Source organism: Rhinolophus ferrumequinum, chromosome 19 (assembly GCF_004115265.2).
Source record: "Rhinolophus ferrumequinum isolate MPI-CBG mRhiFer1 chromosome 19, mRhiFer1_v1.p, whole genome shotgun sequence".
Classification (NCBI taxonomy): domain Eukaryota; kingdom Metazoa; phylum Chordata; class Mammalia; order Chiroptera; family Rhinolophidae; genus Rhinolophus; species Rhinolophus ferrumequinum.
Window position 1 is genome coordinate 47,563,226 of NC_046302.1, and position 23,423 is coordinate 47,586,648.

General features: G+C 42.6%; 1 protein-coding gene across 18 annotated transcripts in view; it reads left to right on the forward strand.

Moving 5' to 3' along the window:
• The window catches only part of ZNF532 (zinc finger protein 532), a 96,421-nt gene that overhangs the window by 66,329 nt on the left and 6,669 nt on the right, over positions 1 to 23,423 (forward strand). For all 18 annotated transcript variants that reach the window (XM_033087903.1, XM_033087908.1, XM_033087893.1 and 15 more), the window contains 2 exons: positions 2,443 to 2,605; positions 6,242 to 6,523. In XM_033087903.1, the coding sequence (XP_032943794.1) occupies positions 2,443 to 2,605; positions 6,242 to 6,523 (445 nt within the window). The remainder of the gene's footprint in view (positions 1 to 2,442; positions 2,606 to 6,241; positions 6,524 to 23,423) is intronic.

A 23,423-nucleotide genomic window follows, 5' to 3' on the forward strand; every position in this document is an offset into this window, starting at 1 on the left:
AAATTTCTCCAGTGGTTGAGACAATGTCTTTTTAAAAATTTCTGGCCCAGAATTCTATCCAGGAGTCCGTTGTACGTTTAATTGTCCTGTCTCATCAGTGGTCTCCCATCTGGAACAATTGGCTCAGCCTTTCCCCCGCATGTCTTTGGCATTCAACAGACGATACAGGCCTTTCATTCTGAGGATGACCCTCCCTGCATCTGTCACTGCTTCGTCGTGGCTGGACTCAGGACATGCACTTTTGGCTGGAATCTTCTCATCGTGTCACACCGGGGACACGCAGTAGCTACCTGTACTTGCAATGTGATGTCATTAACTTCCATCATCCAGTCAGACTTCGGCCAGACCTCTCCCCTATAAAAGTCACCATTTCCCCTTTATACTTGTTAGCTGTTGGTGGGGCGGAATTCTGCTGTTATGCCACTATATTAACCTGTTCCCCAGAAAATTGCCTAAGTGAAGAGATTCTCTGCTGCTTTACACTTTCTTTGCTAATAATATTAAGGCAACAAATCAAAATAAACAAAACCCTACTCCAAAGGAATGTAGCATGGATAAAATGAACCATGCCATTTTTCGTGAAATAGTTATTGCTGAAAATGTAAGACTAGAATCCTGAGAAAATTCTTAGCCTAGCTAGTAAATCTTAGATCTTTTCCGGAGGCTGTCCTTATTTTCTGATTGCTGTATGCTAATTACAGAAAAATCAGGAAATATAGACAAGCAAAATAATAAAAGGAATATGTATATTCAGCGGAGACGATGACAGTTATATGCCTTCTGTTTTTTTTCTATGCCCTTTGAAAATTGTGGTCACTTCATACATACCGTCTTGTTACATATGGTTTTAATTTTCAGGAAAGTCTTTCCACGTCTTTGGTATATGTCTGCAACATTATTTAAACAGATTTTTGTTACATAGTTGCTCTTATTTAATTATTTATATTACTGGACTATTTACAAATCTTTGCTATTTCAAACAGGAAGGAAATGACTATCTTTTCATTTGGTAAATGAAAAGTTAATGATGACACATCATTACCGTACCACCGTTGAGCTGTCTGAAGTCCTGTAAAACTTAGTCAGATCTTAAAAAACACCCACGTCCCAATCAAGGGTGCTTGTGCTATGTGCCAAAGTAATAACATGTCAAAACCTTGTTACAACATGTGTCAATCCAATTAAATTTATAAATCATATGTGGAATGAAAAAAAAAAAGTGAAATCTGTAATTTTTTGACAGCGAAATGAGGTGAGGTTTGGAGGTACATGAGAAGTGCTCTGTTAAGAAGACCCCAGGCGGAAAGACAAGTAGAGTCAAGAGTCATTCCTTTCTTTAGCTTTTCTGCAGAAATATCAGATGAAACCTCCATTTTTCCATTTTCTCTTTCCTCTTCAGTCAGTGTTTCTCTGCCAATTCCCTAAGCTGCTCTGTAGGATTCCTTCTGCTATTCTCATCCTTCTGCTAAGGACACACAGGTCTTCTGGGGACTCTCCTAAGAACCGGGACGACCCGGAACGGTCACTGAAGAAAGGGAGACCCGTTGTGGGCAGATGTGCTCACAGGTGACCCTTCAAGTTCACTGGAGGTGAAGGTTGTAGAAGGGCGTCTAAGAACTTTCACTCCCCCAGACGACGCTTGTCTGAGCTTCAGTGGAAGGTGCTGATGGATAGAAAAAGATTATGTTCTGAGGGTTCAGATCTGCAGAATTAGCTTAAGGAAGCTGCTTGGTGGTAAATGTTAGGTACGGAAAGGGTTTGTCAAGGACAGAGAGTATTTTAAACCATTGAAAGCACGATGGACATTCCGGTGTTGAAATATGGATTTTCTCTTCTGCAGGGCTTTCTGTGTTAAGAACACATGTTGACATTCAAGTGCAAAACTGCTACTAAGGCTGAAAGAAAACTTGGAACAAGTAACAGTTTGTGTAGTTACCGAAGCTGAATGGGCCTACTTAGTTCATTAACCAAAATCTTTTTCAAGTCAGAGTAGCACCCTTGAATTGTGTTTCTTGTGTGATGTTAAAAAAGAACCTCAAAAAAAAAAAGAAAAAGAAAAAGAAAAAAGCAAAACCCAAAAGAATCAAGAGTGCTTTTGCTCGGTTTGCTTTGTGTTAAAGTAACTAACGAGTGAAGACCTTATAAACATAATGTGTCGGTTGTAGATCTGTAAGTCGCAAAATGGTCATTACTTTAGACTTGTAAGCACGTGTGGTTGGTTGGATGCATCTTTACCCAGGATGTTAAGATCGACCAGCACCTGAGCAATCCCAGTTGCCTTCAAAAATTTGTTTCAAAGCTACACTGTTTTGTTGTCTTTATTGTGTTTATGTGTTCCCACTGCGTCTGTCTCCTGAATTCTTGAGGTGAGATGAGAAGTAGCAGTTCCTTTGTCTGGAGAGATGCGGGCTGGCTGACACTCCATGCGCTTCTCTGTTGTAGAATAATATACAAGTGTTCCATGTGTGACACTGTGTTCACCCTGCAAACCCTGCTGTATCGCCACTTTGACCAACACATCGAAAACCAGAAGGTGTCTGTTTTCAAGTGTCCAGACTGTTCTCTTTTATATGCACAGAAGCAACTCATGATGGACCATATCAAGGTGTGTGCACATCTCTCCTGTCCTTTGAATGAATTGCAGAATCCATTTGTGGGTGATAAAGCAAGGCTGAGCTGCAGGTTACAGGACAGCATGGGTGCTGTGGGGGGACGAGGTGGGTGCTAGTCGCTGGCGAAGAGCAATTACAGCATGCTGACATCCTCGGTTCACTTGACTGAGGGATGCTGGGTACCCCCGAGGCCTGATCGCGTGCCATGAAAGGTCAACGCAAAGTAACAAATGCATGCAGTGACCTTAAAAGAATAATGGAGAGTTCTTTTTTCTCTACATGTGGAAAGGATGACTGTGAAATTTACTTCTTTGAGAACTTGGTTTTGTAGAGGAATCAGAAATAGATAGGGACTCTGACAAATTGTGTAGTTTGTATAAATTTGGCATATTTAGAAAAATGACAGTTTTCCCTTAAAAATTACTTTAATTCAGTTTGCATTATAATTGATACCCCTGGATCTTTCAGTGTTTTTTTGTTTGTTTGTTTTTCTGTCAAGGTTGCATGTAAATTGACTGTGACATGTCCAGGGTACAGCACAGCGTCTGGCACCTGGTGCTGTTCAGTTCCTGAAATGCCTAACTGTCCAAGTTGGATAACCCACTTCCCAACCCCCAACGGGGGCACATGCATCTCTCAACAGCCTTTTAAGCTCACTCAGGAAGCTTAGTCCTAGCCTCTTAACTGTCCGCTGTGATAGCTTAAGCAATTTTATTCCTGTGTGATGAGGAGATAATATCCATCCGCTCTCTAGAGATTAAAGTGATTTCATTTTTTAAAAAGAGAAACAACAGACCCAATATTATCATGAACGCAATCTTTTTTTCTTAGTTTTTCTCTTTTTTTAAATACATCACACAAAGTGGTCAGTTTAAATAGCAAACTAAGTCTCTGAATTAGCCTAGTCCACCTTCATTGAATGAATGGACTGTGAATCTTGGTATTAATATTTCCTGTGTTGAGTGTGTGTGAGCTCACGTGGCGTAACCGCCTGCTGCAAAGGACGCCACGTGTCTGAGAGTCTCCACGATAGAGGCCAGGGCACGGTGGTGGCAGTGTGGCATTATCAGGTCAGGAAAGTGCATGGGAGGTGTGTTTCCTCATTCTTACTTTAAGTACAATAAAATCCCCTTAGAGTATTTTAAAGGTTTTCACTAAAATTACACTAACTATCTTGACAATAAATATTTATTTAATGAATGACCAAGCAAAACTAAAAAGTGCTACTAAAAATGTAGGGACGTTGGAATTAGACCCAAATATTTTAACATTACTATATACGGGGAGTGGGGAAAGAAGCGTTGCTTTTTTAAGAGACTTTTAAGGTATTTGCTTTGTGAAACTCATCCTCACGTCTGGATATGGGGTCGTATAGAGTTTGTGGTTAGGGTCTTCCTGGTGTTGATGCTGAATTTGGAGGAATATACAAGGTTCCAAGAACTAGAGACTGAAGGGGAGTAAAATCCTGTGGCTACCAGGAAGGAAGAACTGTTTTTATTCATCTGACCCTTTACGAGGCTCCATGGTCACGGAAACAGTAGGAAAAGGGGCCGCCTCTGCTCCACGCTGCCCTTTATGTATAAAGTAAACTTTCCAGTTACAGTCATTCAAATTATTTATTGTGACTGGAGCTATGGGAAAATCCACTCTAACATAATGAAGCTGTTTCATTTATTAAAAACCACTTGTTTTTAATAAATAATCTTATTTTTACTTAACAATGGGAAAATAAAATAAGTTAGAAATTCTCACCTTAACACTCATTCCATCACTCGTCACAGCAGAATCTTTCGCTGCTTTTCTGTAATTTCTCTCACACAATAAGGTTATCTTATAAAAGAATGCTTTAATACTTTATCCTCTACTTTTTAGTTAGTAAATATGTATTACATTTGTGTAGAAACTTAGGGAAAGCTTATTAGAAGATTTTGGCTTTTGTCTTTTTTGGAGGGGGAAGTTAAATGGTAAAAGTGTGGCTTCTGATTTGCGAAAGGCCATTTAACACAGAAGCCTGTGCCCTGCACGGTGGAAAAGAAGTGAGAGCCCACTTTCTGGCTGTCAAGACATCATGTCTCACCCCAGATTTTCTCTTTGCAAAGGAACGTTGGACATGGAGCTCAGGCGCCTTTTTATAGGGTAGACCTGTAACCTCTGCTCGTGAGAAAATGATAGAACCCCTTTATTCCCCTCTGGCGTAATACAGGATTGAAGGTTGGCTACTTGGTACTGTTTAGAGAAGACCTTACCTTGAGAAAGTATGGTGGAGAGTACGCTGAAGGAACAGCTTCTCAATCGAACACTCAAGAAGGAACATGGAGCTGGGTCTCTGCAAAGCGAGTCTCTCTGACCTAGGAGGCTTAGATGTGCTCATGCACCTTAGGAAAATGGGTGTCATGTCATATCTTTCTGTAGGCTCAGGAACGCAGAGGCTAGCTGCAAGCCTGAATACTGACAAACAGAGAAGGCCCTATTCAAACATAAATTGTACATTGAGGCATAGACTTTTTTGCTTCTACATGTTTTCCTTTTCCTTTTTCTTTTTTTTGACTCCACACTTCTAGAACACAAACAAAACAAAACAAAGCGAGCCGGTATTTAGAAGCAAAGTGTACTAAATTTACCCCAATAGAATTTGAAATCCTGAGAATTGAAGTTGAAGATACGGTAGCTATTGAGGTTAATGAAAATAAATAGCTCAGCGGTTTCAAAAGGCTTGTTGAGTACCTACTGTGTATAGTTCACAAGTCTGGGCGCTGTCTGTAAGGGATGGGTTAGCACAGGGTGTAGGGAGATTAAAACCACCCCCGCCCCCAAACCTCAGCAGAAATCCAAACTGCTACAGATATTCTAAGCGTCTTGAGCACCTACCAATACGTTAGCCTATTGAAATGTTTCTGGGTAGATAGGAAAGTAAATTGTTCTTCCCCAGAAACGGTCTATTGTAGAGAGGACTCACTGTGGTACCCTGGGGAAGGACAGAGTGCCAGGAATAATTTGGATGCAGTACAGAAGGCTTTCTTTAAACAATTTTAAAATGGCCCAAGCAAATAAGTTTTTTAAAATAATTTGGAACTAGAAGTACATGTGTAATAGCAACCATAAAAGTTAATATTTCCTTTTTTTAAATTATAATTGACATACAAATAATACTTTAAAATTTTTTTTCAATTATAGTTGACACTCACTATTATATTAGTTTCAGGTGTGCCACATGGTGGTTAGACATTTATATGAAGTGATTCCCTCGATAAGTCTAATACTCACCTGACACCATACATATTTATTACAATATTACTGACTATATTCCCTGTGCTGTACTTTACATCCCCATGACTATTTTGTAACTACCCAATTTGTACTTCTTAATCCCTTTACCTTTTTCACTCAGCTCCCCAAACCCCCTCCCTCTGGTAACCCTTAGTGTGTTCTCTGTATCTATGAGTCTCAAATAATACTTTTTCATCTCTTTATTTAAGCATGTATTTTGCTTAGGTTTTCTTCTTGATATATTAAGAAATATTTCTGAATGAATATAAAATTGCATTTAAAGTCTAACGTATTAAGATTAGCCCACATGTACTTTCTTTTAGCAGTGCGATTTGTGATAGATATTTCTTTTTATAATGTAGTCTATGCACGGAACATTGAAAAGTATTGAAGGGCCTCCAAACTTGGGTATAAACTTGCCATTGAGCATTAAGCCTACAACTCAGAATTCAGCAAATCAAAACAAAGAGGACACCAGATCCATGAATGGGAAAGAGAAATTGGAAAAGAAATCTCCATCTCCTGTGAAGAAATCAGTGGAACCTAAGAAAGTGGCCAGTCCTGGGTGGACGTGTTGGGAATGTGACCGCCTTTTCACGCAAAGAGATGTTTACATTTCCCACGTGAGAAAGGAGCATGGGAAGGTAAGAATGACTGCCACCCCAGCCCCCTTAGAGTAAGGAAGAGTGACCGCCACCCCAGTCCCCTTAGGGGAAGGAAGCACTGGACTGACAGACCTCCAAGACTTGGGTTTTGGACTTGGTTCCTTCAGTAATTAGTAGGGTGACCTCAGACATCACTCAGTGTCTCTGACCCTCAGTTTCTTTACGTATAAAATGGGCATCCCCAAGTCCTGCCGATCCTGTTCTGTGATTTTGCTAATAATTGCCTTTACTTGCTCATCCCAAGGCTGGCAGTGAGTTATCTACCACACCCGTGAGGAAACTGAGAACACAGGTAAACAAAGTTAAAAACATTAAAATGACCTCTTTAGCCCTATGACAAGTAGGGAAGAAAGCAGGGGAAGAAGAAAGTGATGTTTTGAAAACTGCTAGTAGCATTTTTATGACTTACGTGAGCAGTTCATGAGTTTGGTAGTGGGAAAAAGGACCTTCTAGGAGCTTTTTTAACTCAAAATCACTGGAATTTCTGAGTTGCAATATGCATATTCTTTTAAAAATAATACGTACACATCTCCAACTAATAAGGAATTTTTAAAAATGCCCATTATTACACTAATATAACTAGCAAGATTATTTTTAAGTATTATGATCATCTCAAAATAGGTTTGTCTTGGTCAGGATCTAGAAAGAGTCTGCATTACATCTGGTTGTTTTATAACTTAAATCTCTCTTATTCTATGACAACTTTATTTTATTTTTTAATGTGCTATTGAGTTGTTGGAAAAACTGGATTATACGTCCTGTGGATTGTTCCCTGAATTTCTGGATTTACATAATGGTTTCCTTGTGACACTGTTTAACTTGTTTCTCTTTATCCAAAAATTCCTAGAAATTTGGTTAGACTGAGGTTGAACGTTTTTAGGTAAGACTATGTCATACGTTCCGTATTCTTTTTGTATCACATCCTGAGGCACATAATGCCAGGTTGTCCTACTTTTAGTGATACTAAGATTGATTAGGGGTTTCAGAGACATTACACTTTGAAAGGAGCCATTTTATGACTTGAACGTAAGCCAATAAGACCAAATGGTTATCCCGGGGGAACCTATGGGAATAGTGCCTAGGAATTGGATTGTAATTAGTATATACTAGGTCCTTGAAGAGTTTGTTACGTTAAGTGCTTTAAGCATTACTTTCTAATCTAATTTATTTATACTACTAGTTTGAAATACTCGTGAAACTGACATGTTTTACCTTGCTACCGTCTAAGTGGTATAAACTTGCCTTTGAACATCAATCACAATGATCACTAATTGTAAAACGCTGTTTTTGTTATATTTGGTCTAACTGTACTTAATTCAGTATCTCTCCATATAGAAATTATTGACGTCTGGAATGTACATGGCCTTCGTGGCCCATTGCTGATTTAATCCTTTCGGCTTCAGGCTCCCCAAATAGGCCTTAGCCTCTTGCAGTGCTCGTTGTAAATACGGGGTAGTTCTGGAGGGTCAATGCTTGATTAAACCGACTGTGTAAATACACGGCCAGGAGTTCTTTCAGAGTCTGAGGTGGTGATTCTAGGAGAAGTCTTTTCTTGGCACCCAATCTGGATTTCACAAAGGTTAAAACAGGAACACACCTTAATTATCTCGCAGATCAATCCATTCATTTCTTATACATTTGAGCTTTTTGTAACCGTCTTGGGACATTTCTGAATTCTTTCTGTTCCTTTGTTTACTTTTCCCTAAACTATCTTTATCTTGCACATCTGACAATTACTGGATCTAGAATATAAGATCAAATTTAACACTTACACGTACTTAAACTATTTGCTTTGGACTGAAGCAGGGAGCCCGCCCTGAGCTGGACGTGAGTGCAGGCGTGCTGTGCACGGTGTGTATACTTACGTTAGGCGCAGCCATTCATCACTGAGTAAATGCTGGGCTTAGTAGGATTTTAGGATTAGCTTTGAAGACACGGAGACCCTTCTCTTTTGGAACGAGGCACATCAGATTAGATTACGGTTTCAATTCTATTCACTCAGCCTCCCAAGAGAACCAAAGGGAGGTGGGAGAGGGAAGGAAAGCAATGTCTTTATAAGCTGGTGAAATGAAAAGAATGCGGAACGTGAGTCAGAAACCAAGGCCTGAGTTCTGCCGTGCTGAACCGGACTGGAACCCTCCACGTCCACACAGCCCACCCGCGGACACATTTGTGTCTGTTCCCATCCTTCTCTTCTTCCCTCCTGCCAGAATCCTCACGTCACCTCTCTTGCATTTAAGCCCCAAACTTCACATCTCTGACGCTCTGTTTTCTCTTCCCTTTGGACAGCGAAGCCCGCATCTCGCTGTGTGCGCTTGAGCGCTCGCATTAACTCCCCAGCTGACCTCCTTTGTCACCAGACCCACGTCACTTGTGACCTTGCTGTTGGGTCCAGTGGACACTTTTGTTGGACTTTTCCTTGAGTGACCCCACTGCGGTATTTCGGCTGATGGACAGTTCTTCCTAAAAGCATTTCCCACCCTAAGTTGAACGCTATACACTGTCCTGGGTTTTCTCATGGTTGCCAACACCCATTGAGTTTCTGTCCTGGAAACATTTAACTGTCTCTCTCTGGAGAATTTCAGTTACACCCACATCTCACTTCTCATGTAAATACACAGATAACTTCCAAATCTCTGCCTCTAGCTGTGGTTTCTTGCCTGCATTCTGGGCCCCGAAATCCTACAGCTTATCAAGTGTTTCGGCTTCTTGGGTAATTCACAGAAGCTTTAAGTCTGCCCCGCAAGGAACCCACCCAGCCCTCCACCTCCAAGCTTCTGCAGTCACAGCTTGGTGTCCAATGGGAGTTGGTGATTCCTACCTTCTACCCAGCTGTCTCCCCAATCCATTGAAATACCCTTTCGTCCATGCATTTATCTTCATTCAGGCAACTATCCATTCTTGCCCAGATTCCTCTCCTCACTGTGGCCAGAAAGAGGTATTTAAAGTGCGGTTCCAGTTGTTCCAGTTGTGCAGGGTTATGTCCCCATCGTCCTCAGTGTCATCCAGTGGCTTCCTGGGTCTCCTCTGAGCTACCCTTCCTCCAGCCGTATCCCTCAGAGTGCACACGAGACAAACTCAGCGACCGCAAGTGCTTTGACCACTGCACGTTCACTTGGCTCGGGTGATACACAGGTCAGGTGATACACATTAGCTCCAGCCACCGCACCTCCCAGGGAACTAACTCCCCTTAGTCCTGTCAGCTCTCAGCTTGGACGTCACTTCATATGGAAAGCCTTCCTTGGTCCCTCCCTCAGATGTACCGGGGCCCCTTCCTGCCTTTTCCGTGGCAGCATGTCCTTCCCTTATATGTACTTACCGCTGTGTGCAGGGTGCCTCTCCCGTCAGACCCTTGATGCTTTCTTCCTCTCTTCAGTTCTCACCCAGGAAGTCTTTCGGGGCTTCTCATAGGAAGTTGATGAATGTTTCTTGAATTAATGGATCACGAATGGGTGCTGAGTTGGAAGACATCGAACCCCTTTTATACGTAACTGCCTCTTCTTTAAAGTGGGAGTAACCTACGCGTGCGTGACGGCAGTGTCCTGTGTGGTAGGGACCCAGAAGGACCTGCATGTGAGGTGATGAGCAGCCTCCAGTCCTTTTGGGGTTACGACGAGATACAAACATGAAACATGCTACACACATGAGGGGCTGGAGAATTAATTATATTTGGCTAAATGTCTCAGGAGAGGAGAGTTGTGTACCTTTAACAGGCTAGGAGTTATTGGAAAGATCTAATTTTGCAGGATTACCCAGTGAAATACCACTGTGTGTTATGACAGTACGTAAACGTTCTGAGCCAGTGAAGTGGAACCGTACACGGTGGATGATTTTGGGAACTTGTGCTGAACTGGTAGGTGGTGACAGAGCCAGTGACACGGTGCGTAGCACTGACGGAGGGTGTGCCACGGGGCATGCACTATTGGTTCCCTCATTTATTCTCGAAACAGGCTCATAAGGTGGATGCTACTACTGATCCCATGTCACAGACGAGGAAAGGAAGCTTAGGAAAGGGTCAGTAATTTATTGCCCCAGGTTCTGCAGCTTGTAAATGGCAGACGTAGGATTTAGTCCAGACTGCTCCAGTGCTATGCTGAGCGGCTAATCCTTGCAGAGCAGAAAAGCTTGGCATTTCAAAATTGGCTTAATTTTAGTCTCATTAAATCTTTCCATACAGATTTGGAACAGTTAGCAAATACATGACTTTCCACCCATCGTCACTTTAGGCGTTCAGTCTTGGCTAAAGTTGTTTATGACATCATCACATGAATGAACGTGTGTGTACTTTTGGAAGAGTGCTGTGTGTCCTCGGCGTGTATTCTTCTCTTGGGACCTAATGCCTCACTGGAATGCATTGCTTTGGTGTCATTAATGTGTCGCGTAAATCTTCCTGCAGAATCCGGGGATGCTTAGGAGTGCCTGGTATGTCGTAGCCACTGCCTGGGATGTGTTTGGGGGCTGGCTGGATTGTACACAGGCTGTTCCTGCAGAAAGAGAGTTTCGGGACTCTGGAGACACGCACGCGCGAGTTCCCTGCCGACTCCCGGAGTTCTCCTAGAGCAGCAGCTCTCAGTCCTAACGTGCAATGAATTGACCAAAGTGCTGGTTAGCTAGGCTGCTTCAGACCATCAGTGTGGCCGGTTATGCTCATTCCTTTTTGTAACCAGAGATTCCTCCTGCGCTTGTGCCCAGCTGCCTGGCAGGTGGGAGCCTTTGGCCAGAATGACCGGCTGAAAGGGAGTGGATCCATGCAGACTCGTTAGCACATCCCGTGCTGGCACGACAGTACCAGGTTGGCACTGCACGTGAAGTACAGCTCCTGTGGTAGTCTTCTCTGGCAAGTCGGTCCCCTGCAAGACGAGTAAGCAATAACGGGGTAGAGCTGGCAGCGCACTGCCACCAGGGTAACTAACATGTTTGTAGACATGTGGGTGTTGGCAGTGCTTCGCTGCCAGGGCTGCCGTTTCTTTGGAGACCGAGGAAGACGTTTCCTCCCTGGGCTCTTCCTGTTTATCTCTCATGTGGTATAGAGGCTCCGGAGGTAGAGGCTCCCTAATGCTAGGCTGGTGCTGTCGCCAGACAGGACAGGACAAATACGAGACTTGGCCCCCGTCTCCTGCTTTGGATGAATGTACTGAGGTTTGCTGGCGTAAGAACATTCTTACTAAAAACATCGCCCGCAGCCAGGGACTGACCTCGCTCACTGTCACAGATGAGCAGTTTCCCTTCTCTGTCCCCCTGCTCTGTGAGCCTAGCTTCTGGTCCTCCTCCTCCTCCTCTGAGCTTGTTTGAGGTCTGATTTTGCCATCTCTTCATGCTGCTCAGCACCAAAAGCTTCCCCTGTGGCACAGCCTTGGCCTCTAGCTCTGTTCCCTGCCCCAGACCTGGAATTACGTCCCCCGTATCCCCGCCCCTTGTCACCTGTCAAATCCCAGTCCTTTGCTGTGCCCCAGGTGTTTGCCCTGCTCCGGCATCCCTGGCAGGTAGAGTGTAGGTGTGGATCCCATGGGGCCGAGGGAGGAGGGCAGAGAGTAGCTTCTTTATGACTCGAAGGACCCAGGTTGCTGTGGGATTAGGTTTCTTCTTTGAATGGGTGCTGAAATCTTGTCCGGCTTAGAATGTCGGCCCAGCCTTGTGGTTCTGCTGTGTTACGTGGGTAGGTTTTTATGTGCTTGCCCAGGAATGCCACAGTAATTTGTAATTTCTTTAGGAAACTACGTTCCTAAATCCAACTGGCAGACTAGAGTTTTAGAATTTAAGTATGTAGCACGTGATTGTGTCTGTAAGTGGATATTACCTTGAAGTCCAAAACCACCAGAAAATAATATTACATGCCCCACGTGGCGACATCTAAGGAAATAAGAGGCCATTCTGGCCGTGGTTGACTTAAGAAGGAACCGTAAAATCCACAGCACTGGAAGGTAACTGAGAGGCCCTGAGTCCCCTCTCAGTGTCGATGGGAAAACTTCACACCCAGAAGGACTGCAGGCCGTTTTTCAGAACCCAGAATCCTCCCTTCTGCCTCAAGGTCAGGGTGTGCGTATTTAAGCCGTCACCCCAGGTTATGAGTAGGAATAAACTTTTGTTTGGCAGGAGAAGAGCCAGAGCCTCGGGTGACACTGGAGCAAGGAGGACGTGTCTAAGTCGTTGACTCAGCACGTGCACGTCAGTGCCCAGTAGGAGCTACACGTGGTGCCACAAGTCAAACATGAGTTGGGAGGGTTGTTCAGGAAAGAAAGAGGCAATGCCCGGAGTCGTTGCTGTTCTTCAGACCCACTCAAAGCCACGTAATTGTAAAACGGGGACCAAGACCCAGGCAAGAAACATGGAAGAGCCTTTCAATAGCCGTGTGAGGGGTCGTTCTCACAGACGGGGGGCTCTCCGTGGTATCACGAGTTCTCCTTCAGATCTGATGGTGGATTATACCGACCAGCAGTACCTCATTACTACGGTTTATTTAGACAGCTGGAGAATTCATATATCATGTAGGACTAGCACAAACAAGAAAATAACTGTCATCAGTCAGTGTTAATGGGAGCCTTTTTATATTCGTGCTTGCTTATTTACTTTTTAAAGTTATTAACTGATTTCTTACAGATTATCTGATACAAGCAGTGATTATCTTTAAAATGACTAGTTTCTTTTGTCTTGATTTGTGGAAATAGTATTAGAAAGAATCTACTTAGCTCTGCAGACAGTATATTTTAATTTTTTTGTTCTGTTGGAATATTTGCCTTTTCATAAAATAGTGATCATAGGGAAAAAAATCTTTCCCAGTGACCTCTTTCAGATTGCTTTTTAATGAAAAAGGACAAAAAGATTGTAGTAAAAGTCGCACTGGAAGAAAAACATTCTATATATTCCTTCCAGTGGTCCCTCCATGAGAATTAGGTTAAGAACAGAAATCATAGAGAAATAATGTGTCACCACTTATAGGCATATATTTTAGGAACCGAGAAGGCTTAGAAGATAAGACAAACCCTTATAAGTAGAAGAGGAGCAAAACTGAACCCAACCAAGGAGAATTTAGCAGCAAAGATTTTTTTTTTCATACTCTTGTGGTCTGTGATTCCTGAGTGTCTTAGATTCAGTGAAACATGGCAGCATGCAGCACCTGTCAATTCTGTTTTCCTTGTGAAGGAGAGAGAGTAACAGTCAGGATTTCACATGTGAGGGCCTTGAGTGGAGCGGATGGCAGGACAGAAGAGGTTTGGGGTCTGTTCAGGGCCTGTAGCAGGACCCCCAAACTTCTGCTGCATGTCATCACTAGTTAGTGGGGGTCCATGCAGAGGTCCCAGGCTGACATGTGCCCGTGGTGACCCCATGACACCCTGGCAAGCATTTATGAGTTGCACTGCTGTAATTTGGGCAGACTTATTAGAAAGCCAGGCTTTTTCAGCACTTTGCTTGTCCCGTTGCCCAGTGTCTGACGCAGCTCTGAGCACAGAAACTGTGGTGGGACATGTTTCTTTCCCGTCTGCTCTGGGTTTGGCCTTTTGTTACTGTGCATGTTTTACAGTTCTGGCTTACTTTTTCAATTGTACAGTGTCATCAGCAAACCTAATAGTCTTTTGCCATAAAGTTAGGAGACTGGTTTTGTTATGCTGTTGTTTTAAACGAGCATAGCGATAAGCATATACCCATCCTGAAGCGCACAGTTCATTTCAGAGTCGTCGTCTCAGTACCACAGTACAACCGCATTGGTGGTACTCGGACATGTTCTGAGCACGACATATGAAAAAGAACTCATTCTCCTTACTTTAGAGTTAGGACTTGTTTTTTTACCTAGATTGACTACCTATTTTGTTAAATAGGTTCGGTTTTGAATGAGATTTGGTTCTGTTTTCTATGGAATGTGAGACAATGGTCTACATTAGGAGAAACAAACTATGGCTCACAACCCACCACCTGTGTTTGTAAATAATTTGTTGGGACACAGCCACACCCATTCATTTATGTATCACCGTCTATGGCTGCTTTTGAACTACAAGGTGGAATAGTTGCAACAGAGCTTCATTGGTCTGCAAAGTGTAAAATATTTACCATCTGGCCCTTTACAGAAAAAGTCTGCCAACCTGTGGTCTAAATTTATTCTCTGTGTTTAAATATTTCCCCCAAACACTTAGTTCTAATTTGTAAACTTGGATCGCTTAGTACTCAAAAATTATTTTTCTTGGTGCTTTCGCACGTGTGTAAGTTAAGTTTCTTATTCTATGGTCGTCTAAATGCCCACTTACTTGTATACTCTTGGATATAGTGAGACAGGAACTGGAAAATCTCACTAACGTCTTAGGTGTTGAATTGTCTCACTAAGAACTTTGGAGTTTACAATCCACAGAATTCCAAACTTCAGGGGAAGGCTACTTGCCTGTGTAAAAGGCCATTTTCTAAGGGAGCACAGGTGGTTTGATTATGCAAGTATTTTTTCTTATGATTTACCATCTATAACTGTAGGTGATATTTATATACAGGGAGTGAAAGCTTTCCAGTTTCGAGAGCACATACATACTAACTTTATCCAGATAAAGCAACTAGAATACCTATGAAGTGTTCTTTTGTATTTATCCTAGTGAAAAGTTTCAAGAATTCTCAGAGTGAAAATTAGGCCTTTTCTTTATTTAATAGGTATGCTAATGATGTTACATATTTCTTTAGTGAATTTCTTCCTTTTTAAATCAACTTTGTTGAGCTATAGTTTATAGGTAAATTTAGCACATTTCTGTCCTTTAGAAAAACTTGCTTTTTTAAAACCTGTTCATGGTATCAGTCTACACTATTTTTAAGTCTTTGGTTTGTCTGGGTACTTGGATATTATAGGAAGTGCAATTATGAAACAATTTAGAGCAGCCCAGTCATTCATACTTTGGGAATGTTTAACTTTTAACCATGTTTATTCTTTTGTATGTATCTTTCTTTTACTCTATAAACATTTACCAAATTGCATAGCATTTGCTATGGAGAAGTACAAATAAAGTGTAAAAGTAATTCTTGCCCTGCAGATGCTTACAATTGGGTAGGGAAAAAAGCGTAAATATTTGAAAAGCCAAAACTAGTATGAGTTTGGGTGTAAACCAAGAGTCTTGGAGGAATCACACAGGGGTGTATAATTAAGTACTAAGTGAAAGGTGCTTTTGGTTCGGATTGCAGCTCAGCTCTTATTGAGGCCTGTAAATAAGAGTAAGCCATAAAATATAGTCCAGCCTTTAAAGAGGTTGGAGGAGGATAGAGTGAAATTAAAATTGTGTGTGGTACGTGGGAGACAGGAATTGGATTTCTATCTAAAATACAAGGAAGCGGAGGTTTGAGTATCACAGTTTCGTGGGGAATCCGCATGGGTTGGGAGATGCCAGGGAAGCCTTCACAGAAGAAATACTCCCCAAAGAGGTATTTGGAGAGGTTGCTTCAGAGAAATGCGCCCTGTGTACAGAGCAGCAAGAAGAGTATGGATGTGGTACAAACCAGCATCACAAGCTACGCCAACACGTAGTTATGGAGGGCAATGTGCTCGAAAGGCTGTGAAGGGAGGTTGGACCGCTGAGGTAGGCAAGTCCAAAGGCCTTACTTCCTGAAGCTTCTGAGAACAACAGTTGGCTTTTAGGCAGTCACGTGACATGGAGATGCGGTTCCAGTGGTTTGCTCTGGTAACTGCGTGGGACATGGGTGAGAGAAGGAGAGGATGGTGGCTGGAGAGGTCAGGTGTGCGCCCCAAGGAGCTGAGGTGAGCTGGCCAGAGGGGTGGAAAGGGTTTGAATGAATCTCCAGAAGAGGGAAGGCTGTCTCAGAAGGGCAAGGAGGAAAGGTGTCACTGTCTTCAGCAGATGTGAGCGTGAGTAGCTTTGAATGGAAACTTTGTAAAGCCCTAGGAGATGTAATCAAAATGATGGCTTGAGAACTGGATTGTGGACAGTCTCGAAAACCGGCAAGTCTGTGTTCTGCCTTGCATGTAGGGAGAGACAGCCCAATGGAACCCCTTGTGCGTCTGAAGGCACCTACTCTGCCTGTGTTAGGTCCCCAGCTCCCCCTCCCGTTGTTACAAAGGGTGGCCCTGTGCTCTGCGTAAGGACAGCCCTCCATCTGTGCACTCCACGTAGCCCCCTTTTTGACCACTAAAGGATGTCACAGCCACTTGTCCCCTCTCTCCTGCATCTTCCGCTTTTCTCCATCATTCTCAGAACTCATGAAGCATGCCCTGCTGCCTCTGACCATATCAAAACAAAACAGCCTTCGTGCCCCCACGCCTCTGCTGCCTTTCTTTCTTTGTCTCTCTTTACAACAAATCTCCTTGCCCTGGTTTTCTGTCCTGTACTCGCCACACCTCTCCTCCCATTTAGGCGTTTGTGTCACCACGGCACCCAAAGCACTTGAGCTCTCAGTGACATCCCTGTCACCAAGCCCCGAGGTCTTGGCTTCCTCGGGCGTCATCTAATGTGACCTGTCTGAAGCAGTTGTCTGCCAGGTAACTCTTGAAACACTAGGCCTCCAGAACACTCTTTTCTCTTGGTTCCCATCCAGCCTCAATGACAGCTCTTCTCTGTCTTTCTCATCTTTCTAGCTTATAAATGTTCATGTGGCCATTACTCTCACCAAGTTCTTGTCAAAACCCATGGTTTTAAAAGCCATCTGGATCCTAATGACTCCCAGATTTAGAGCTTTGGCCCGGAGCTCTCCCCTGAGTTCCAGGCTTGCATCTAACCACCTATTTAGCATCTCTGCTTAGATAGCCAATGGGCGTCTCAAATTTAATGTATCCAAAATGTAACTTTAGAGTCCCCTCCTTTCTTAAACCTGCTTCTCTCCTGCTTTTCCAGTTAGTAACTGGTAACTGTTCCACCAGGTGCCCAGGCCCGGGAATTTGGAATGAAACCTTGACCCTTCTTTTTCTCTCCTTTGTCACCCACATTCAGCCAAATACTCCTACCTCTACCTTTGAGATATACACGAAATCCAACCATGTATCATCGTCACCTTTACTTTCCAAGCCCAGGGTACGTGATGTCTCCCCTGGATCATTGCGGACAGCCTCTGCTCTGGTTCCCTGCTTCCACGCTTGGCAGCCAGACCCTGCCCGAACCCTTCAGCGTCCTCCCCTGACACTCAAGGGCAACCCAAAACCCTCACCATGGTCCACGCGGTCTGCTGTCTGACCCCCTCACCCGCCATTTCCCTTGCCTTCACTCCATAGAAAACTGCAGGAAGGATACGATTGGGCAGCTAGCTCACTAGGGAAATACAGTGGCTCCAGGATGTATATAGATAGATGTCCAGTATCACTATGCACTGAAGAAAAACAAAATAAAGTGCAATATAGTATTTTACCTATCGCCTTGGTAAGTTGGTGACTGGTGTTGAGACACTTGGTGAATGAATGAGTGCTGACTTACACCAGGGGTGTCCTTCTTGAGGACAGTTTTGCAAGAAGCTTCAAAGAGCCTTAACCTTTTTGTAGCTTCTAAACTACAAAGACTACTTTCAGAAATTTATACAAAGAAGGTAACTGGTTGACCACAGAAATTTTTATCTGTAATTAGTAAAAAATTGAAACAACCTAAATCATTAATAGAAGATAGTTAAATTATGGTCCATTTATACAGTAGAATACTGCGCATGCATTCAGGAGAATGCAGAAACATCAAAGTACGAGTCGCTGTGTGTGTTTTACAAGTGAAAAAAAATCAGGTTGCAAAATAATATGTATAATGTAGGTTCACTCTTATCAATGTACATAAGTACATGTATTCAGAAAAGAAATGGGAAGGATACATAACTGGAAATTGACAATGGTTACTTCAGTTGGTGAGATGAGAAGCTATCCTTATTCTCACTTTTATTTCGCAATGAGCATTTGTTATTTTGATAATCAGAAACAATAAGAGAAAGGAAACGAAGGCGGCAGTCTCTAGAAGCACCATATACACTTCACTGAAAACGGAGGCTGCCGGGCAGGAATTCCTTCAGTTTGCGGCTCCCTTCCTCACCCACCCACCCACCCACCCACCGCTGACCGTAGTAGGCATTACACCTGTCTGTGGATGGCCTAATCTCTGGCCGTGTGGGGACCCTTGTTCTTCCTTCTGTCTGGACCCCTCCCTGTGCAGCGCTCATCTCTTGCCTTTGTCCTCAATGTCTTCATTTTCTACAGGCTCTTTCTTATCAGTATTTTAACATGCTCACAGCTCACCCATTTTCCACAAACAGAGCAAGCAGTGCTCTGTGTCCAGCACTTTATCCTAAATTTGTTACTCTCCGATTACTTGCTCATATTCTTCCAGTAGATAATTGTGTATTCAGTTATTCTTTCCTCCATTCATGCCTTCACATGATAAGTGGTTATGAGTATTTTCTGTATGCTAAAGGCCAGGGATATAGAGATGAGGACTCACAGCTTCTGTTTTCAGTGAGATTACAAGGGAGTGAAATTCACTATGAAATAAAAATAAAAAACTCCAGAACTTGTAGAATTCAGGATTTTTTCTTTGGAGGAAGAGGTACAGTTAGGTAAGTAATTGAAATTTAATCTGTTAATTGAACATTTTTTTCCCTTAATACTATGAGTCATTAGAGAAATGCAAATTAGAACCACAGTGAAACACCCACCACCACTGGCCATCCTCTAGAATGGTACAATGAAATGAAGTGGCAACACCAGATGTTGGGAAGCTTGCACAGCAGTTGGAGCTCTTACGCGTTCATTGCTGCTGGTGGAAAGCAAAGCGCAGCCAATCTGGAAAACACTTGGACAGTTTCCTATTTGATTTACCACATGACTCAGTAATCCCATCCCAGGTGTTTACCCAAGAGAAATAAGATCACATGTTCACATCAGAACCTGCACTTGCATGTTTACAGCGGTTTTAATTCATGATTCCTGCACACTGGAAACAATGTAGATGTCCTTCACCTCAACAATGGGTAAACAAACTGGAGTGCATCCATGCGATGGAAGAGTCCACAGTGAAAGGAATGGACGACTGATAGCACTGAACAGCACAGATGAGTGGCAAATGTTATGTCCAGTGAAAGAAGCCAGACTCAAAAAACTACGTGCTATACTCTATGGTTCCATTTATAGGACAAGCAGAAAAGCAAAACTAAAGGATAGAAAACAGATCAGGGGTCACCAAGAGCTGGGTGTAGGAAAGGGGGCTGACTATAAAGGGGCGCGAGGCAGTTTGGCCCTGGGGGGGGGGGCACATGTGGAGGAACGGTTCTGTTAAGTGCAAAAGTAGTTGCTATTTAAACGGTTAACAATAATTGGCAAAAACAACAATTAATTTTGCACCAACCTAATCTATCTTGATTGTAGTTGCAGTTACTCAACTCTATCCATTTGTCAAAACTGAGAACTATACATTAAAAAGAGTGAATTGATATTTTGTAAATTATCTCATTGAACCTGACTTAAATTTTTTGGGTGGGGCAAGAAAAGATTTTTTTTATGTGCTGTGTTCGCGTTTCAAAAATCCAAACAATCTAAAGGGGTACAGTGAAAAGCCTTATTCTTCCCCTTGCTACCTGTAATCACAAAGTTTCTTGTGCATCGTGAAGTTTCTCTTTATGAGTCTGATCACATGTTCTCATTTTCACTGTTTCTAATGCAGAACACAGTTTGTCAACATAATTTTCTTCAGTTCCTTCTCCATACAAGTGACAGTCCTTTTCCTTTCAGTGCGTTGAGCCCTCCCATTCTTTTCTGCAGCCACGTGATACGAATGTTGTGTGTGATACATGGAATGTATTTAGCCAACTCTCCTTTGATGGACCCCAATTTTTCCCCCACTATCCACAGTGCTGCAGTGAATAACCTTGTATATACTGTCAGTGCTGTGACAACGCTTGTGCGGAAAACACAAACTTGTTCCCGTGCAGTTGATACATCAGGGCAGAACGAGAATTCTGAGTGTGCTCCTGTGTGATTTCACCCCTGAGAAACACTAGGTGAGCACAGAAAACCATGGGGTGGAGTTGCGTAGGAATAAATAAAACGCGTGCACACCCCTCAGGCGTCCACCTGCAACCTCCCCTCCCCTTGTGTTGTCACACGGTCCACACCTGGTGTCACAACTTCCCTCCGGCCCTCCTTCCACCACCTCACAAAACCTCAACAGACCACAACCCTCTGACGCCCACTTCCACAAGCAAACTGCAGGTCTTTTTCAAGGTAAAGTGCCTTTCTTGTTTTTGCAGTACCTATGTATTTCTTAACCACTTAACATGTATCAAACCATGCTGCTGTTGCATGAAATGTGCCACTGACATGTTTTGAGTGTCATGCCCCTCGCTTACTTTCTGATTGAAGCCCTGTAGCTGTTATGTTCTCACTTGGCACAGTGCAGTGATTTATAGCACGAGTTATTTATATGTTTTGTCGTGTGGTAGCAGAACTGACTGTACCCTGTACGGGAAGATCTGTAGAATAGATTCCCACGTGGAAGGATCCAGAGTGTAGGAGTTAAATTCTGAGGCATGGCTGCTGCGATACATTTGAATTACATAGTTGGTTTGTTTTTTTCCTTTTTCATAAAAAAATGTTATGATAGCTGAAGAGTGTGTGTCAGCATGGTTTGGGAGTAATTCAGCTCTCTTTAATCTGAAATCTGTGGACGTGCGGATGTGTGACGGTCATTAAGGAGGCTTTTTGTGTGTGGGTGCAAGGCAATGCCTCGTGGAGGCAGGAATCCAGGGAAAGGTGACAGAGGATGTCTAGCCAGAGGGATTTGTAAAGATGTGACTCTCCTTCCCATAACTTCCTCAGAGTCACCTGGCACAGAAAGGCCTTCAAGCTGAGAGACAAGAAGGGACTAGTTATCAGAATGAGAAATGTCTGATTCTGACAGAGCCAGTGGCGTTCACCAAGTGCCATCCGAAAACAATGGATTTCAAAGGCATTTTAAATCCCTGAGCTCAGACCTTGAGTCCCGGGCCAGGGCACTCAGAGCAAAGGAATTTGCTAAGAGGAGCTAATGCTTTCTGTCCTAAAGTCTGTGAAGATTAAAGAGTCAAAAATAGGAGATTAGGGAGGAAGTTTAAGAGGTGTACCCAAGTGTGTATTAGGTATTTTACTGCTTTAAAGTTTTACAAACATTTTCAGACCCTGTCAGCTTAGGGCTGGTTCCCTATTTCTTCAAAGAGTTCTATTTAAAAACAAACGAAACAACTAGTAATTGAGTGGGAAAACATGTTTCTTTTCCGATTCTGGTTGACTATAGAAAATCCAGTCAAGGCCATGGTCCCTCAGGATCAGCTTACACTACATTGGAGCCAGAGGAAGTAAATGTCCTTAGAAGTTTTGAAAGCAGACCGTGACAGACTTGACACTTTCTTAATATTTTTTTTTCCATTTTTGTTTGATAAAAAATGCTGTCTGTGTCATAAAGTAGCAGTGTGAGCTATTACAATATTGAAGATACAGTTTTTAGTATATGTACTGCCGAAGTGAGCACAGAAGATATAGTTATGAAATAAATTGGGTAAAGCACCTTTTAATAAGTTATTTAAATTTTAACAAAGAAGAAAGTAATTTGTTTTTATTAGGTACTGTGAACACGACAAGTTTGATTTGGAAACTGGAGTTTAAACCTGTAATTTTCTTGTCACTGGTGATTTTCACACCCTGCTCCATTGTTTTGGGCTTACATAGTTCATTTCTGCATTTTTTCATAAAGACATTGAAAAGATTCCTATCTCACACGTTGTCAACTCTTTTTGAAAATAGTAATTATTGATTCAGCTAAGCTGCTCTTCATTTATTATCTACTGAGGATTTCTTTATTAAAATTTCGCTATTCAAATTTTGGCTTGCTATTAATGTAACTACACCATAACAAGAAATGGAATATTAAACCCTGCACCTAAATAGAAAATGCGGGTTGCATTTCTCTGAGGCCTCTTGCCTGTTGTAAGGGTAGAAACAGAGATTTCAGTTCTCTACAGCCTTAAGGATTCTTTGCTACAACTGTCATATTTCACAAAGACTTTCAGTGTTTCCACTCTTCCAGGTGAGCTTAACATTGTCCAGTTTGTATGTACAAAATTCAAAAGGAATTAGATATTAGTAGATATTTAGATACCTTTGTCGGAACAGTAGAAATTGTTAACTGTTCTTTACTTAAAGCTCTGTTCTAAATGTAACCTCCTGTTCCTTCTCAGGAGGAAGCTGCCAACTTACTCCTAATCCAACAGGCTAGGGATTTACTAATGATCTGTTTGTGTGATCACAAATTTTTATGAAGGGATACCTTTGGGAGAAGGGAGAGCTCGTCTCAGAGGCACCAGCTGCTTATTTGCTTTGTTCTTCCCCCTCTTGACCACCCCCGCCCCCGACATTTTACACTTAGGAAAACAAAAGCAGTGGGCCGACTTTCATCTTTAACGTGGAGAAGAAACGTCCTCCATTGCCTCTGTCTGGGTTCAAGACCCTTTTAAACACCTGCCAGACTGATTTGCTTTATTTAGTAGACAATATTTTCCATTCTTTTAAAATGAAACTTGGATATGTAACTTTACTATTATTAATAGTAGAACATTTGTTGAGAATTTCTGTGTCTCCCAAGTGCTCTGTTGCCCCTTTAATGCCCCCCGCAGCCCCACCCTCTGAGGAAGGCACTAGTGTGACCCCCACTTCACAGTTGGGGAGTGGATGTTTATGCAGGTTGAGACACATTCCCTAGGTCTCACAGCTCATGACTGGTGGAGACAAGGCGCCAGCCCATCTCTGAGATTCTGGAGCCAAACCCTCAGCCGCTTAAATAGAATCACTTACCAGTTTGAACAGAACATGTTGTCGGGATTAATGTATAAGGGGTATAAAAATACATTTATCATTTCTTTATCACGTAGCTCACAATTGCTTATCTCTTATTGCCAAAAATAGTAATGTTAT